This window comes from Pelodiscus sinensis, unplaced genomic scaffold (assembly GCF_049634645.1).
Source record: "Pelodiscus sinensis isolate JC-2024 unplaced genomic scaffold, ASM4963464v1 ctg55, whole genome shotgun sequence".
Taxonomy (NCBI): domain Eukaryota; kingdom Metazoa; phylum Chordata; order Testudines; family Trionychidae; genus Pelodiscus; species Pelodiscus sinensis.
Window position 1 is genome coordinate 458,017 of NW_027465994.1, and position 17,335 is coordinate 475,351.

General features: G+C 47.1%; 1 protein-coding gene across 1 annotated transcript in view; it reads right to left on the reverse strand.

The window, feature by feature from the left end:
- KDM3B (lysine demethylase 3B) overlaps window positions 1–17,323 on the reverse strand; it is a 145,191-nt gene extending 127,868 nt beyond the window's left edge. The window contains exon 1 of the mRNA XM_075917875.1: window positions 17,153–17,323. Coding sequence (XP_075773990.1) covers window positions 17,153–17,323 — 171 coding nt within the window. The remainder of the gene's footprint in view (window positions 1–17,152) is intronic.
- Between the last annotated feature and the right edge of the window lie 12 nt (window positions 17,324–17,335).

Genomic DNA, 17,335 nt, shown 5'->3' on the forward strand with positions numbered 1-17,335 from the left:
ACTTAGTCATGGGCCACTGAGCAGTGTTTGGTAGTGGTCGACAGAAGATAATTGATCATACAGTAACCACACTCCTTGTTTCTGCCTACTCAAGTATATTTAAAAAAACAAAATGATTGCAACCCCACTAAACCTAAGCTGTTAGGCATGGGCAGAAACTGATGGACAGAGTCAGATGTTTATCGGATTCTCTTTTTCAGTCAGAGCTGCAAAACACTCCCCACATTCCCATCACACACCAGAGCCTAGGGGGAGCCCAGGCTAGAAGATTTTGTGTGCTCCAGCTTCATCATGGGGCAGGAGCACCAGTGCGGACTACCCAATGTGGAAAGGAGCCCTGAGCCTTGGGGGCCGCATTCAGGCAAGCTGGCGTGCCACATCAACCCCAGGCCTGAGGTCCCCACCCCACCCTAAACACAGGAATCAAACAAAATCTTCTTTGCTCAGTTCCAAAACCTTTTTTCACTCAGCATGTATATCAAAAAGCATCTCAGGACTACATTCCCAGTGTTTGTTCTGAGTGCATCCTTGGCTTTTATTGCTCCCAGCTCTATGCTGGTTTGTGAGCTTTCCATCCCTCTTATATGTACCTCGACTCAAACAGCCGCCAGCAAAAACCTGCTTATCCACATATTTCCCCCATTTTGTGCCTGTTTCCGGGTGGACGTTTCTATTGTTCCAGCTTTCTGATCTCACCTAAAGAAGCTATTAAGCTTCTCTATCTCAGGCCTAATCTACACCTAAAATGTATGTCAGCCTAGCTCAGTGTTTTACAACCTGGGGGGGTCAACAGACTATGTCTAAGAGACATGTAATAGGTGTCATTAGGTAAAACAGTTTTCAACCTGGGGATCTGCAAACTATGTCTAACATTTCTGAAGTGGTCTGCCACTCTGTTTGAATGTTTTTAAGGGCTCTGAAAATTTTAAAAAAAGGTAAAAACCACTAATCTATCTACATCAGCAGTCTCCAACCTTTTTACACCCAAGATCACTTTTTAAAAGTCAGGGCAAGACAAGACCTACCCTATCCCTTCCCCAAGACCCCCACCCCTTCCAGGGTTAGTGGATTCTATGGGGCCCCCCTAGACTCAGAGGTAGGGCCAAAAAATGAGGGATCCAGTGTGCAGGACAGAGCTGCTAGTGAGTGGAATAGGGATGGGATGCAGAATCTGGGTAGGAAGTAGGCTACAGGAGCAAGCTGGGGGTAGGTGTCTGGCCAGGAGGGAGGATCAAGAGCAGGGTACTGGATGGTGTCTGGCTAGGGGACAAGGTGCTGGTGGGGGGGGTCTGGCCAGGGGAAAGGGGAAGAGCAGATCGGACAGTACCTCGGGGGTCTCCAGGGATGAGGATCACTCAGGCAGAATCTGCAGGCAGCACTGGAAGAAGCGTACGTGTGGCTCCTTTAAGAAATCCAGTCACTCCAGATCCTGCACCACCGTCCTCCCCGGAGAAGGAAGAGAAAGGGTGAGAGGTGCAAGCTCTGGGAGGGAATTTGAGTGCAGCAGGAGGAGAAGGGGATGCTGGCTCAGGGACGGAGCTCCAGGCTGGAGAGTGTTGGGATCAGGTGGAGGGTTGTGGTGCTGAGCAAGCAGCAGACTTGTGGATATGTGGGTGCAGGAGTTTGGGTTGGGGTATATGAGGGGCTCAGGGCATGGGGGTTCCCTCCCTCTCCACAACAGTGCACACACTTCCTGAGAAGCCAGATCTGGCATGGAACCTCAGGACTTCCCCCTCCTCCCCTCACCCCACGATGCAGGAAGCTGGAGTTAGCTCCATTTTTGTGAGGAGTGGGAGGCTATAGCGCCAGTGCAGGCTCCTCATTATGGATGGTGGGGAGCAAAGGGGGGCTGAGAACACTGCCTCATGATCAACTGACAATGCCCCCCCCCCGAAATCGACCAGCCAATCACGATCAAGTGATTGGTGACCACTGACCTACATCATTCAGGGCTGTGCAAAATTTTGCACCTTAAGCACCACAATTCAATCATCCCAACATCCAAAGGTAAACTTACCTAGGTTGATGGAAGGATTATTCTGACAATAGCTACTAGGGATGTAAAATCTCGTTTAACGGGTTAATTGATCAAAGGGATGAGGGCAGGGGGTCATTCCAGCCCAGCTAGTTGAAGTAATTCCCTACCCACTGTGGGGCTGGAGCAGCCCCTACTTGTGGTCCTCCCCACCGCGGACAGAAGCTGCTCCAGATACCGGAGCAGCCTCTGCCTGCAGGGTGCCTGGGGCCACTGCAAATAACCAGAGCAGCTCTATCCGCACCGGACCTCCTGCGGGGCTGAAGCAGCCCCCTGCCCGCAAGAGGTGGGGAACTACTCCAGCCCCTCATATCTACACAGGAAGAACGCACTTAGGAGTGAGCAACAATTTTTGATGGGGGCCACTAAGAATCCGGTCAGTGGTCAAGGACCTCAGTCTTTCATGATCTTATCGGAGGAGGTGCAAAGTCTGGATGGAGGTTACATGCAGAAGGGAGTTCGGGATAGGGGAATGAGGTATAGGAAGCAGTGTGAGCTCTGGAAAGGAGTTTGGATGAAGGAGGGAATTGTGACCTGGAGCAGGGGGCTGGGGTGCAGGGTCTGAGAGGGGATATGGGTGAAGAACTGGGGGGTACAGAGGTTTTTGGGTTGTGGGGCAGAATGTTGGTGGGTGGGAGGGACTGGAGTGCCAGAGGCAGGCTCTGGACAGAAGGCATTTACTTCCCTGCCTCCCTTACACCATAATGGCAGGCTGCAGGAGCCAGGTGCTACTTTGAGTGCTGCTGCAAGCAGGGAAACCAGCCAATAAGAGATGCGAGATTGTGCTGGAGGCAGGGTTAGCACACAATGCCTTGCTTCCTGCTGGTTCATGGCAATGCTCAGAGAAGCACATGGCCCCTGCCCTGGTTGCTCTGAGCACCATTCAGGGGCAAGGCGGAGCCTGCCTGAGGTTCCTGACTGGGCTGTGGGCTGCATTTTGCTCACCCTAGATCTGCACTATGCATTACAGAAGCACAGCTATAGCACCATAGATGTGCTGCTGTAATGGCTGCAATGTAAACATACCCTTAAATTAATGGCTCTCAACCCGCAAGCCAATGAACACATAACTGCAGCCCATGTGATGTGGGAAATGGTTATGTTCAATCAATAATATCCATCATGCCAACAGAGCTTAAAATGGTGACAACTCTAAACAATCCATCCCAAACAGAAAGAAATTAATTCAACAAATGATAAATGATATAATCAACTATTCATTGGAATTTTCTGCTTCTTGATTATTTCAGCCACCCCCTTATTACGTCCTTTGCATTCTTTTGTCAATATTGTCATCAATCCATAAGTACTAGCATCTATATCCAATATGAAAGATGTTTTGAAACAAGGGTAGGTTAGGACAGGAGCAATCACAAGAGGTTTTTTGAATTATGAAAAGGCTAAACTACATACCGTTGACAGTGTGGCACAGTGGGCCCTGCCAGGCTGGGGCAGCTCCCCATCCGGAAAAGGTGATGCTTACCATTTAACCGGTTACATCCCTATTGCTGACCACTGAAATTGTTTTCCCTTTTTCACAACCTATGCAACGATTGTGTAATATTGGCAAACAACTACTTCAACAGGAGCAGAGCCTACAAAATGTTGTGCATTTGAATGTGTCTGGAGAGTTGGAGCTAGGGATGTTAAATTTAATCACCTAATTGACTAGTCGATAGATTTTCCATCGACTAGTCGATAGATTTTCCAACCCTGGAAACTAGCCCCACTGCAGCTCTGCCTTTTAAATGTGTTAAGAGCCAGTAGGCTCTTAACACATTTAAAAAGCTGGAGCACAACAGGGGACCTGGCGCAATCTAGGCCAGATGATTCTTATCTCGTGCTAGGTCCCCCCTGCTGCAGACCAGCCTTAAATGTAAAATGGCTAGAATGTAGCGGGGAGACCCGGTGTGAGCCGGGAATCAGCTATCCCAGCTCACGCCAGGTCCCCCACACTGTACCGCTAATTTTTAAGTGTATTACGAGCCAGAAGGCCCTCCATATATTTAAAAAGCAGAGGCAGAGCGTCTGGGACGGGGTACAAGCCAGGAATCAGCTGATTCCCAGCTCGCGCCCTGTCCCCACTACTCCTGCCTTTCCTGCCCCATGTGGAGACAGTGCTGGGGGGAGGGGGGGAACTGACTTTTAAGCTGGCTCCCCTCAGCACCTGCTTCTGCTCATCCCCCTCCCCTTGCTGCCTCTAATAGAGGCAACAAGGGTGAGGGAAGAGCAACTAGTTGAGGGACTAGTTGACCATTGGATAAGCGCCGCTCAACGGGCTGCCGTGTGGGAGCAAGTGGCGCAAGCGACCGTTTGGGCTCCGCAGTCCCCCAAATGAGAGGCAGGAGGGGGAGGAGAAGAGAAAGAGAGCGACAGAGAGAGAGGCAGGAGGCGGAGGAGAGCTGAGAGAAAGAAGGGGGGGAGGCAGTAGGAGGAGAGAGGGAGAGAGAGGGAGAGAGAGACACGGAGCGAGAGACCACAGGCTCAGGAGAGAAGACCATGGAGGAAAGATCTGAAAATCCCACTTATGATGGGCTAATTGGCTAGTTCATTATAATTAACCATAACGAAATCCAAACCCATTCAACCACTATTATACCTGCTAGCAAGACTTCTTATTTGAATTCCAGGGGTCCTTCTTCCCACAGGTGCACATTCCTCACACAGCGTCTCCATTTGAGACCAATTAGGTGATTTGGTTTTGGATCCCCAATTCCCATGTCTTGTTAGCCTGTCTGATCTAGTAACTTCTGTTTGAGCCCATGTCCTCTATTCCCATAGATTTCATAGATCAGTTTACACGGTCAAAGCTCCATTACTGTTTAACCAATCAGCCCTAAGCAAAGATTGTGGGGTTGATCCCTGTATATCTACACTTTGCCCCTTCAAGTTAGTCTCTCTTGTGTCCCAAATTGGGAGAGTGACTTTCACTGGCCAGTCTTATGTTTTCTAACCATTCTTTTTTGTAGCCATTTCTCTCACTCTTACACATTATCTGCCTCCCTAAATCTTTGATCTATCACTAAAGGAATTTTTTTTGTTCGGTTTTGTTTGGTTTTTTACAAGCCAGATTTCATTTTTAAATGGTCAAAAATGATGCAAAGCAGATTAGAATCCCCCTTCCCATCATACGTTTGATAAAGAGCTAAACTTCCAGGCTCATGATGATCCGGTTTCATCTTCACTAGAAGCTACCACCTCTTTCTTCACTACTTCAAGAAAAGAAAAGAATTCTCTGGCAAATTCCACAGCCCCCAAAGTGTCTGATCTTAATCTGCAAATTCAGGTCCAATTCTACATCTGTAAATTCGTACACTGCCAATTTAATCTAGAAATTCTCACGGGTATCTGGATTTGCTAGAAAGACAAACCTCCAAATTCTCTACCAATTCAGGTGGAGTGTCTTAGTTAAGTCCAAAACAGTCTGAAAAGTTACCCCAGTTTTGTGAGATTTCTGTAACTGAGCAACAAAATGGCAGATAAAATTCAAAACTATTACAGTAGGCTTCCGATAATCCGGCACCTTTGGGATCTAGGTGGTGCCAGATTATTGTATATGCCAGAGTATCGGGAGGTACTCTGGCGTGGGGCTGTCATGGGTCTGCCGGACCCGCACTGGGTCCGCCGGACCCGCACTGGGTCCGGGGGCTGGGCAGGGAATGGAGCAGCGAGGGGCGAACCATCCGCCATTTTGCAGGAAGATGGGGGAAGCCCCATGCCGCCGCCAAGAGTTTCCAGGAGGGGAGGGGAGCAGGCTCCCCACCCCCCAAACTGCAGTAGTTATCCCCAAGCAGGGGGATGAGGGGTGGAGCTGCGGGACCAACCAGGCAGCACCCCAGCTGCTCTGCTTTGCAGCTTCCCCAAGTCTGCCGCTCATCAGTTTCAGCAGTGGCAGCGACAGACTTGGGGAAGTGGCGCAGAGCAGAGCAGTTGGGGTGCTACTGGGTTGGTCCCGCAGTGCTGCCCCTCACCACCCTGCTCGGTGCCCGGCAGCATCCCAGCTGCTCTGCTCTGGCTGCTTCCCCAAGTCCACTGCTGCTGCTGCTGCAACTGATGAGTGGCAGACTTGGGGAAGCTGTGGAGCAGAACAGCTGGGGTGCTGCCAGGTGCGGAGCAGGGAGGTGAGGGGTGGAGCTGCGGGACCAACCCGGCAGCACCCGAGCTGCTCTGCTCCGCAGCTTCCCCAAGTCGGCCGCTCGTCAGTTTCAGCAGCGGACTTGGGGAAGAGACACGGAGTAGAGCAGCTGGGGTGCTACCGGGCACCGAGCAGGGGGGTTAGGGGCGGTGCTGCGGGACCAACCCGGCAGCGCCCCAGCTGCTCTACTCTGCGCCGATTCCCCAAGTCTGCTGCTGCCGCTGCTGAAACTGATGAAGAGGGGACTTGGGGAAGCTGCGGAGCAGAGCAGCTGAGGTGCTGCCCAGTTGGTCCCGCAGCACCGCCCCTCACCCACCTGTTGGCGCCCGGCACCACCCCAGCTGCTCTGCTCCACAGCTTCCCCAAGTCCACTGTTGGTCAGTTTCGGCAGCAGCGGACTTGGGGAAGCGGCATGGAGCAGCTCCAATTGTCCAGCTGGCCAGAGCACTTGCAGGTTCCAGTTGGTGCCGGACTGTCGGGAGTGCCAGACCACTGGATGCCGGACAATTGGAGTTTTACTGTACAAAGTAATACACATTGGAAAACATAATCCCCAATTATACAGCCCAGCACTGTCTGTAGTTAGCAGTTATCAGTCAAGAAAGATCATGAAGTCGTCTGCTCCACCTTCAGCAGGAGTCAAAAAAGCTAACAGAATGTAAGCAACCATTAGGAAAAGCACAGATCATAAGACAAAAAAAATAATGACTCTTTATAAACCTATGGCACACCACATCTTGAATATTACATGCAGTTCTAGTCACCCAATGTCAAAAATAATAAAATTGGAAAAGTTACAGAGAAGGACAACAAAAATGATCATCAGCTTCCATATGAGAAGAGGTTAAAATGACTGGGACAGTTCAGCTTGGAAAAGAGATGACTAACGGGATCTATGATAGAGGTCTATAAAATGAAAGTGAAAAAGAAAGTATAGTTAACTCTTCCCATAACACAATTTCACTAGGTGATCCCTAGTTCTGATCAGGCAGCAGGTTTAAAAGAAAAGGAAGTACTACTTCACACAATGCACCCTCAGCAAGTTCGCAGATGACACTAAGCTAGGGAGAGAGGTAGATACACTGGAGAGCAGGGATAGGGTCCAGAGTGACCTGGACAGATTAGAGGATTGGGCCAAAAGAAATCTGATGAGGTTCAAAAAGGACAAATGTAGAATCCTGCACTTGGGACAGAAGAATCCCAAGAATTGTTACAGGCTGGGGACCGAATGGCTAAGTAGTAGTTCTGCAGAAAAGGACCTGGGGGTTACAGTGGATGAGAAACTGGAGAGGAGTCAACAGTGTGCCCTTGTAGCCGAGAAAGCTAATGGCATATTGGGGTGCATTAGGAGGAGCATTGCCAGCAGATCCAGAGAAGTGATTATTCCCCTTTATTCAGCACTGATGAGGCCACATCTGGAGTACTGTGACCAGTTCTGGGCCCCTTCCCCCCACCCCACTATATGAAGGATGTGGATGCATTGGAGAGGGTCTAGCGGAGGGTGACCAAAATGATTCAGGGGCTGGAGCGTATGACCTATGAGGAGAGGCTGAGGGAGTTGGGTCTGTTTACTCTGCAGAAGAGAAGAGTGAGGGGGGATTTGATAGCAGCCTTCAACTTCCTGAAGGGAGGTTCCAAAGAGGACGGAGAAAGGCTGTTCTCAGTAGTGACGGATGGCAGAAAGAGGAGCAACGGTCTCAAGTTACAGTAAGGGAGGTCTAGGTTGGATATTAGGAAAAACTATTTCACAAGGAGGGTGGCAAAGCACTGAAATGGGTTCCCTAGAGATGTGGTGGAATCTCCATCCCTAGAGGTTTTTAAGTCTCGGCTTGACAAAGCCCTGGCTGGGTTGATTTAGTTGGGATTGGTCCTGCCTTGGGCAGGGGGCTGGACTTGATGACCTCCTGAGATCTCTTCCAGCCCTATGATTCTATCTGTGGAACTCATTGTTGGGGATGTTGTGAGGGCCTTAACTATAATTGGGTTAAAGAATTACATAAATTCATGAAGGATAGGTCAGCAATGGCTCACAAACTCACTCTCAAATAATATTGCTCTGGGGTGAGCATAACCTTCTCCCTTCATTTAAAATGATTGCAAGAAATAATTAAGTTCCTTTATGCAACCAAAAAGCTGAAATAGCAAATCTGCACCAAAAACATAGGCAGGTGTAACTGCCCAAAACAAAAGCACATGTAGAGTGCATCTGTGGAGGGCTTTTGGTTGCTACTGTTTGAGCAGAGGTATGTCTGACAGGAAAAGTGAGAAAATACTGGACAGACAGAACAGGGGCAGAAAAAACCCAAGGAGACACTCAGAAAAAGCAGTGGTAACATGGCTTTGAGAAAAGTTTAGAGTTTTTATTATATGTGTTGACTGGAAAAGGGGCATGGAACTTTGAGTGAAGACATTCACTTGTTTTGATTTCTGTTTTGTTCAGGGAGACAGGACTTTGATGTAATCCTGCTTATTCACAAAAGAACACTTGACTTGAAAATCACTGCCAAATAATTTCTTTTGCTAAATGGAATAACCTGCAAGTAGTAACATTTTTGGCTAACTCTTTGTATCAAGAGGATTAACACCAGTGTCACAAATGGAATCCACTTTCAAGGAATAGTAATTGTGAGCCGGTCGTAGTCTTGTTCCAGGATGGAGCAATTGATGACACTTACAGAAAAAAGGAATTAAGATAAGACCTAAAATAGTAGCTAGATACAAGAGGAATTAAAGCAACAGCTGGAAGCCTTCCAGAGAGATGACCTGTAATCAGACAAATCTTTGTTCAAGCAGCAGTTCTACCTCTTCAAGCAAGTCAGATTATCTGTTCAAGAATTCCTCCTAAACAGTAAAAGCTAGAACCACCAAATTTAGTATATAACTTCCTCTTATAACTTAAAGCAAGGTCAGGATTTGGTTGTGCGAGGGGAGATGCCGAAGCGCCCCTTACCCCGAATGCATATAGGGATGCATGAAACCATTCAGCAGAGAGACAGAATTACCAAGCAAGTGACGGGGCTGGCCGGCCAGGGGATTGCCCCATCCTGAACTTCCCCAGCCCCAAGCCTCCTACCCCTCCTGGTGCCCTTTAGGGAGGGCATGGGAGCTGCAGCTCTCCCTCCACTCTCAAATTTGTACAGGAACATTGCTGACTGTTCCCTTTTGTGCACTTTCATCTGGATCCCTGACAGTTTGCCCCATTCCTCAATTCTGGTTAGGGAGTACAGACAAACCTGGACCTGCCCCAGTTGTGCACACTGAAGCTGCAGTGGCCATAAAAAGGCACTTTTCGCCTGGTCCCAAGATGCTGGTGTGAGAAGGGGATGGGGTTGTCCTCTCTCCCTGAGGAAACCTACATACTGAACCCCTCATCCCCCTTCCTACCCCAGAGCAATGACTTAAAGAAAATCAAAAATTGAGTTAAGGACCAATCAACTTCTGGTAAATCTTCTAGCATTAAATACTTGTTTAATGCTAATTGTTCAATTTCTGTAGTTGCCACCATGTTGTTTTCATGACCACTATAAATAATTGGTACATGTAATCCAGTCAAGCATTCTTATCAATGAAGATGTGAAGACCTCCAAGAGGTTGTCATTTTGCATTCCCCAACAATGAGTCATGGGTTGTGTCTACCACATTAACAGGGCTCGCCGAACTGCAGCAAGCCCCGCACGCCAGCCGCTGTCCAACAATCTGCGCATGCGAGGATCGCCTGAACCCAGCTCTTCCGGGTTGTAATCTACTCGCCCGTGTCAAGCCCTGCACATTAACATAATGGACTGCCTCTAAAAATCCACTGAAATTCTGCCTCAGCACAAATTCCATGTCCAGTATGAAATCAGTTCTGAAGGCTCCACTGCACTTGCAACAAATCAAACCCAGGTTGATGTTAAGCGCAAATTGAGACAATAGTTATTTTGTCACTTTCTCTGCACACTATGAAGCTGCCACATGTCCTCTAATGTAAATCCCTCACCCAGTAAACTTATTCATAACAGGCAATGTAAGGGCAGACAACATGAGTGCAGATAACCAAGTCGTTAACAGTAGATGTGGCACATCTCACAATTTTGTCACAAGCTTAGCTAAGCTTTCCTCTCAGCAAACATTAGACAGAACAGCATTGCAGATAAAGCAGTAACTATGGTAGAGGACAAGATTCAAAGGGGGTAACAATGTTAGTCTGTATCTGCAAAAACAATGAGGGGTCCCAAGGCATCTTAAAAACTAACATTTATTTGGACATAAGCTTTCATGGGTAAAAACCACTTGATGCATCTGAATGGTTTTTTACCCATAAAAGCTTATCGCAAATAAATATGTTATTCTTTAAGGTGCCACAAGATTACATTTTGCATAGTAGAGGAGTAGATTTAAGTGTTCCTGAAATAATGTGTGGTAGAATGAAGTTGTACACCTATTATATTTGTGGGAGACAAGCGAGTCCCTATTGGAGTACCAGAATATCAGAATGCCAAGGTTGAAGTATGTAACATTTGGGTGTTGATACCATATATCATCTCAGCCACTGATGAGGAAAATGTCCATAAAATGTGAGCCACACTCTGGAAAAGCATGCATTGGATTTTTTTTTTTTAGAGAATACCTGTAATGCTGATAGTCATTATGAATTGTAATGTGAGAGAGCTGGTATTCAATGTTGATTGGCTATTACATTTGAGTTCAACAACCACAACAGAGCCATGCATTGACTTGGGAGAAATTCTGTATGTATTGCTGTTGCTTACAGCCAGACCTTATTACATAATCTTGGCATTAGCCATTTCAATCCCCTGCCTTAAGTCTGTATTTGTTCAATTTCTCTAAATTAAACCTTTTGCTGAAGGGAGTATCAAATTCCTCTCTATGGTCAGTTCAGCAAAAATGCATTTGGAATTTGTAAGTCACACAGTTTGAGATGGAAACCATTAGAAAGTTGTCAGGCTTTGAGAGAAATGAGAAGTGCTCTTAGGCAAATCTCTGAAATACCTTGTCAGATTTCCCTCAAACTTCACAGAAAAAGTCCATCATTGAGAATGACCCTGCAAATAAGTTTTCAGGGAGAATGGTTACACTTTAGCAAGCAGAGGAAAACACTAGCTTTATAAGGGAAAGGGAGTTTAAACTGTAACTATGGGTGAGCCTGCACAGCTACATAATATTTGGTAGTTCTTTTGTCACCACATGCCCCAGGCAAAAGAAACCAAATTCTAAAACAAGGCTTGTTGGAACAGGGCTGTAGACAACCCCACTATTACAGTAACAGTCCCACTGTCCCTACCTGCAACAATTCCTATTGTGCTTTTACCTTGGGCTCTGATATAAATAAGTGGTAATAAGACAACAATCATGTAAGATTTGGCAATAGAGGAACAGGCTGCTACCAAGAGCTAAAATTTCACAAAAGTTCCTACTCCACAGACTGTTAGCAGGCAGAGAAGCACACTCCCCAATAAAATAAAAAACAAACAAGTGTTCCACAATGATACCACCAGGCGCTGCGTCGTGACAGTAATAACCAACCAGGGTGCTTCATGAAAATCTCCATCCATGTAATGAGTCTGAGATTCAGAAAGCTCAGTGGGAAAATCTTGCATCAAGATAATATTAAAACCAGGGGTGCCAGCATTAACTCAATACTATATACAAACCTGTACAAAATTAAGACTGGGATAAGCTGAGAGCAGCATCACTTAGAGGCCACATCTCCCTCACCAGGAAAAAAAAGACCTATAAGAATCTCAGCTTTGCAAAAACATTGAATAACGAGGACAGATACAGTAAGAAAACTACTCTTCCAGAAGTTGGCCAGAGGGAACAGCCATAAAACTCTCCCCCTCTTAAAAAGTATTCCCAGTGAAAACTGTTTTCCTACTTTTGGGAGATGTGCCTATACAACACAATAGGAATCATTCCTTAAAAGCTGGCTTATAATAAAGCAATTTGAAACTGTCAAAGAACCTGTTCGTTAACATATTGACCATAGTACAGGTTGCACCTCTATAAATGGGACTCTTTGGTCTGGCAACATCCGTGGTCCAGCAGGATCATGGATGTTCCAGGGTCAGAGTCCCTAAGCGCTGGGGGGAGGGGGAGGGGAGCCCCGCACGATGCGAGGGAGAGGAGCATGCAGCCCAGTTGGGTTGCGCAGGGGAGGGGATAGGAGCCAGTGCATGTGACCAAGCTGGACTGTCTCAGGAGCCGGGGAGCCCAACAGATGGCTCAGGTGGGCTTCAGGAATGGGGGGCAGGAAGGCCAGTGTACAGCCCAGCTGGGTTGGGGGATGAGGCAGGGAGGGCAGGAAGCCTAGCACGCCATGAACCTGGACTGCTGGCAGGGGGGTGGGCCAGCAGCCTGGTGTGGTGGCAGGGGAGGGGTGGGGACAACAGAGGGCTAGAAATGACCTTCCCAGTCCAGCAAAATCCCGCCTCTCGGATGCTGAACCAGGCAGGCCCAACCTGTACTCACATAGCACAGAACCTCACATACAGTGTCACATCTTCAGCATTTGTTTTATGTTTATTATGAAACGTAAATACTACACTCTTATTCTAGAAGCTCTATGACTATTCAATTGGGAAAAATCAGGTCATTCCACTTTATTTTTTTATCTTCCAAGTGTCCAAACACATGCCAAGAACCGCAAAACAAAATGCAATGCATCTACACCACAGAGCACACAATCGAAAAATTGACATAAGCTGATTGCACCAAAAGAGGGAGGAGGAATCAGTAAAATTGGACATATTACCAAATAAAACAGGATGATAAAGATCCAAGTTTCATTGCTTCTACGGCCTAAAGTGACTACTGTTATCTCTAGTCTGACCTCCTACATAACACATGCCACAGAACCTCTCCAAAATAACTAACAACAAATCTTGATTTAAATATTGTCAAACCATGACCCTTTGTGAATTGTTCCAATGGTTAATTAATCTCACCATTAAAAACGTACATCTTATTTCCAGTCTGAATTTGTGTAGCTTCAATTTCCAGCCATTGGTTCATGTTATACCTCTCTCAGCTAGACTGAAAAGCTTATTAATAAATAGTTCTTTGGTTAAGTACTTACAGACTGTAATTAAGTCACACCTTAATCTTCTCTTTGTTAATCTAATCTAAACAGAGTTCCTTGAGTCTGTCACTTTAAGACATTTTCTAATCTTCTGATCATTTCTGTGACTCTTTTCTAAACCCTCACCAAATGTATCAACATCCTTCTTGTATTGTGGATACCAGATTCTGACAGTGGTTTCACCAATACCAAATACAGAGGAAAAATAACTTATTTTCTCCTATTTAAGATTTCCCTATTTATGCATCCCAGGACCACATTAGCTGAAAATCAATTCCCAGTATAATGGTTTGGAAAAATGGGCTGAATATCCAGGACGATCCAAAATGTTTTTTCAATGACAGCACCCAAGAACAGAGCCTCCAAATGCAAGTATGGCCTACATTCTTTGGTCCTAGATGTATACTCACACTTTCTACAGATGAACATTCCCCAGACTGGGTTTTAAACTTCCAGGATCCATGCTAATAAACAAATCTTAACACTTTTCTGGCAAAAACAGCTATTGGGTTTAATAAGGTTTTATGCATACAGATCTGAATAGTGCAACACACAAAGATATTTAGGCACCTAAGTCCCAGTTTTGGCTCCAATGCAATCCACAAAACTCATATCAAACCTCATAGACACTTACACCAACTCAATGCTTAAAAGCCTTTGGGATTAAATTTTTTCCTTATTGACTAAGTTTCTGTCTCTGAGCAGGCACACTGCTGCCTTGTTTTAGGCATCTGGACAACTTTCTTCCCACCTAAGCCCCAAAGTGAATCATAAACCAAAGCAAGATAGTTTTTCAGCTGCATAACCTGCATGCAGGTCTGATTTATAAGCAACCTAACCAATCTATAAGCATGCCTAACAAATTGGGTCCCATTCAAAAGCTGTCCAGAGGAGATGACAGTAGTGGTAGAAGTTGCCCACCTTATAACTTTCAACTCAGTCATTAGAGCACTTACCCAGAACATGAGAAACATGGGTTCAACTCCCCCTCTCTACTATGCCAGACAGAAAGAAGTGAAACTCCTGTTCAAATCACTTCTTTCAATCTGGCAGAGGAGGGTGAATCGAACATGGGCCTCCTGCATTCCAGATATATATTCGAACCACTGAGGTAAATTAGACGGGCACCACCAGTTCGCTCTTTGTTATTGGAGAAAGACAAGTGCTTAATTCATGCCTGCAAGAAATACATTAAGGCTATGTCTACACTGGCGGCTTATTGCGCAAGATGAAAATGTCCACACGGCCATGTGCGAGCTGTGCTTTTGCGCAAGAGCGCCCATGGCAGTGTGGACGCTCTCTTGCGCAAGAAAGCTCTGATGGCCATTTTAGCCATAGGGCTTTCTTGCACAAGAAATCCCTGCTGAGCGTCCACACTGCCCTCTTGCGCAAGAGGGCTTACACCTGTTAAAAAGAGTATAGCTCTTGCGCAAGAGCAGGCGAGCAGTGTGTACACTCTGCGAATTATTGTGCAAGAACGGCCATACTTGCGCAAGAAGCCACGGGTGTAGACACAGCCTAAGTGACTAACCAACTTGACTCCATGTAGTAGGAATAGTTAGTTTCCTCACTGCTGCCTAGACTTCAGCACCTATCTCAACCAAAAATGTAGTACACACTCTCTCCTTAGCACATCTAAAAGGCTAGGATAGGCAGCTCCCTGCCTAGCATGCTAGTTTTTATGGATCATTTTCTTGGACACCTACTTCTTCCCATAAAGGCTACGTCTACACTGGCCCCTTTTCCGAAAGGGGCATGCTAATTTTCAACTTCAGAATAGGGAAATCCGCGGGGGATTTAAATATCCCCCGTGGGATTTAAATAAAGATGTCCGCCGCTTTTTTCCGGCTTGGGGAAAAGCCGGAAAAAAGCGTCTAGACTGGCCCGATCCTCCGGAATAAAGCCCTATTCCGGAGGATCTCTTATTCCTACTTTCTTCCCTCCTAAGCCCCAAAGTGAATCATAAACCAAAGCAAGATAGTTTTTCAGCTGCATAACCTGCATGCAGGTCTGATTTCAAAGTAGGAATAAGAGATCCTCCGGAATAGGGCTTTATTCCGGAGGATCGGGCCAGTCTAGACGCTTTTTTCCGGCTTTTCCCCAAGCCGGAAAAAAGCGGCGGACATCTTTATTTAAATCCCCCGCGGATTTCCCTATTCTGAAGTTGAAAATTAGCATACCCCTTTCGGAAAAGGGGCCAGTGTAGACGTAGACTCATAGACTCATAGACTTTAAGGTCAGAAGGGACCATTATGATCATCTAGTCTGACCCCCTGCACAGTGCAGGCCACAGAATCTCACCCACCCCTCTTAGAATAATCCTCTCACCTATGTCTCAGATATTGAAGCCTTCCAATACTTTGAAGGCCCCAACATGCAGAGAGTCCTTCAGCTGTGATCTGTGCCCAATGCTACAGAGGAAGGCGAAAAACCTCCAGGGCCTCTGCCAATCTACCCTGGAGGAAAATTCCTTCCTGACCCCAAATATGGCGATCAGCTAAACCCTGAGCATGTGGGCAAGACTCACCAGCCAGACACCCAGAAAGTTCCCTATAGCAACTCCTATCATCCCTCCATTGACCTATTTCCAACTGGAAATGAATGGTCAATTAGTTACCAAGATCATGTTATTTCATCCAACCATCCCCTTATCATAGAATCAGAACTGGAAGAGACCTCAGAAGGTCGTCAAGTCCAGCCCTCTGCTCTAGGCAGGACCAATCCCATCTAAATCAACCCGGCCAGGGCTTTGTCAAGCCGAGACTTAAACACCTCTAGGGATGGAGACTCCACTACTTCCCTAGGTAACCCATTCCAATGCTTCACTACCCTCCTAGTAAAATAGTTTTTCCTAATATCCAATCTGGACCTCTCCCACCACAACTTGAGACCATTGCTCCTTGTTCTGCCATCTGTCACTACTGAGAACAGCCTCTCTCCATCCTCTTTGGAACCTCCCTTCAGGAAGTTGAAGGCTGCTATCAAGTCCCCCCTCACTCTTCGCTTCTGCAGACTAAACAGACCCAAGTCCCTCAGCCTCTCCTCGTAGGTCATATGCTCCAGACCCCTAATCAATTTGGTAGCCAAATTGTGTAGAAAGATAAAGAGCCTAACTCATGTGTGTGGATTATTGTGATGTTCTTGTGATCTTTTTAGGCATCTCATTGCTTAGTACTGCAATGTCTAAGTCCACAGATCCAAACCTAGCAGACAATCTGAAACTGTCCATTTCAGAATTACATCTCACAAATATTGCAATTGAAAATTATTAGCCATGCTCCATGCTTGTTATTAGCCAGCATCCTTTCCCCAGTTGCCACTTTTTTACCCACATCAGATGACTACACCAATGGAATCACTCCCCTATTCAGCCACCCCATCCCATCCACTGTGGTCGGACTCCTCACACCTACAAAGTATACATGTACCGAGTGACTGGAGACCTTCAGGGCAAGTGTCTTATGACAATGTGGTATGCATGCACAATACACTATTTTCAAGTGTGCAGTTTGTATTTCAAAGTCAAGATGCTAAGTGACATTTAAGGCTACATGAGATCTTTGGAAAACATTAGCAGCAATTAAATTCCTCTCACCTCTACAGAGCATCATTGGAGAAACCCTGAAAGTAAGGCTGACTGAGAAACGAAACTTGCTGCTCTAACCCCGACAGAAATAGCCTGGGTTAAACCTGCCCAGGTATGTCTGCCCCAAGTGCTGCCGAACGGAGCTAGCGCCTGGCAACTGCAGCGAAAGTGAAACAAGCTGCAAGCGAACTAGGGAGGCCGAGACTCGCAACACCCCAGGCGGGCGCAAAATGCCCCTGGCGCGCGCGGAGCCCGGGAGGGGGGGCTGAGCCCCCGGCCCACGAGACGCCGCGACTGTTCCCGCCCCGCCCTCACCGCCAGGTCCTGGGGCACCGCTCCGCTCATGGCCCGCACGGTGCCGCTCCGCCAAGCCCGCGAGGGCAGGGCAGGCCCCGGCTCCGGCCCCGCCGCTTCGCCGTCGCTCGCGCTGGCCGCCAGGAGCAGCAGGAGCCGCTTCCCCACCGGGGAAGCCGCCGCGTCCGCCATCCCCGCCGGGCA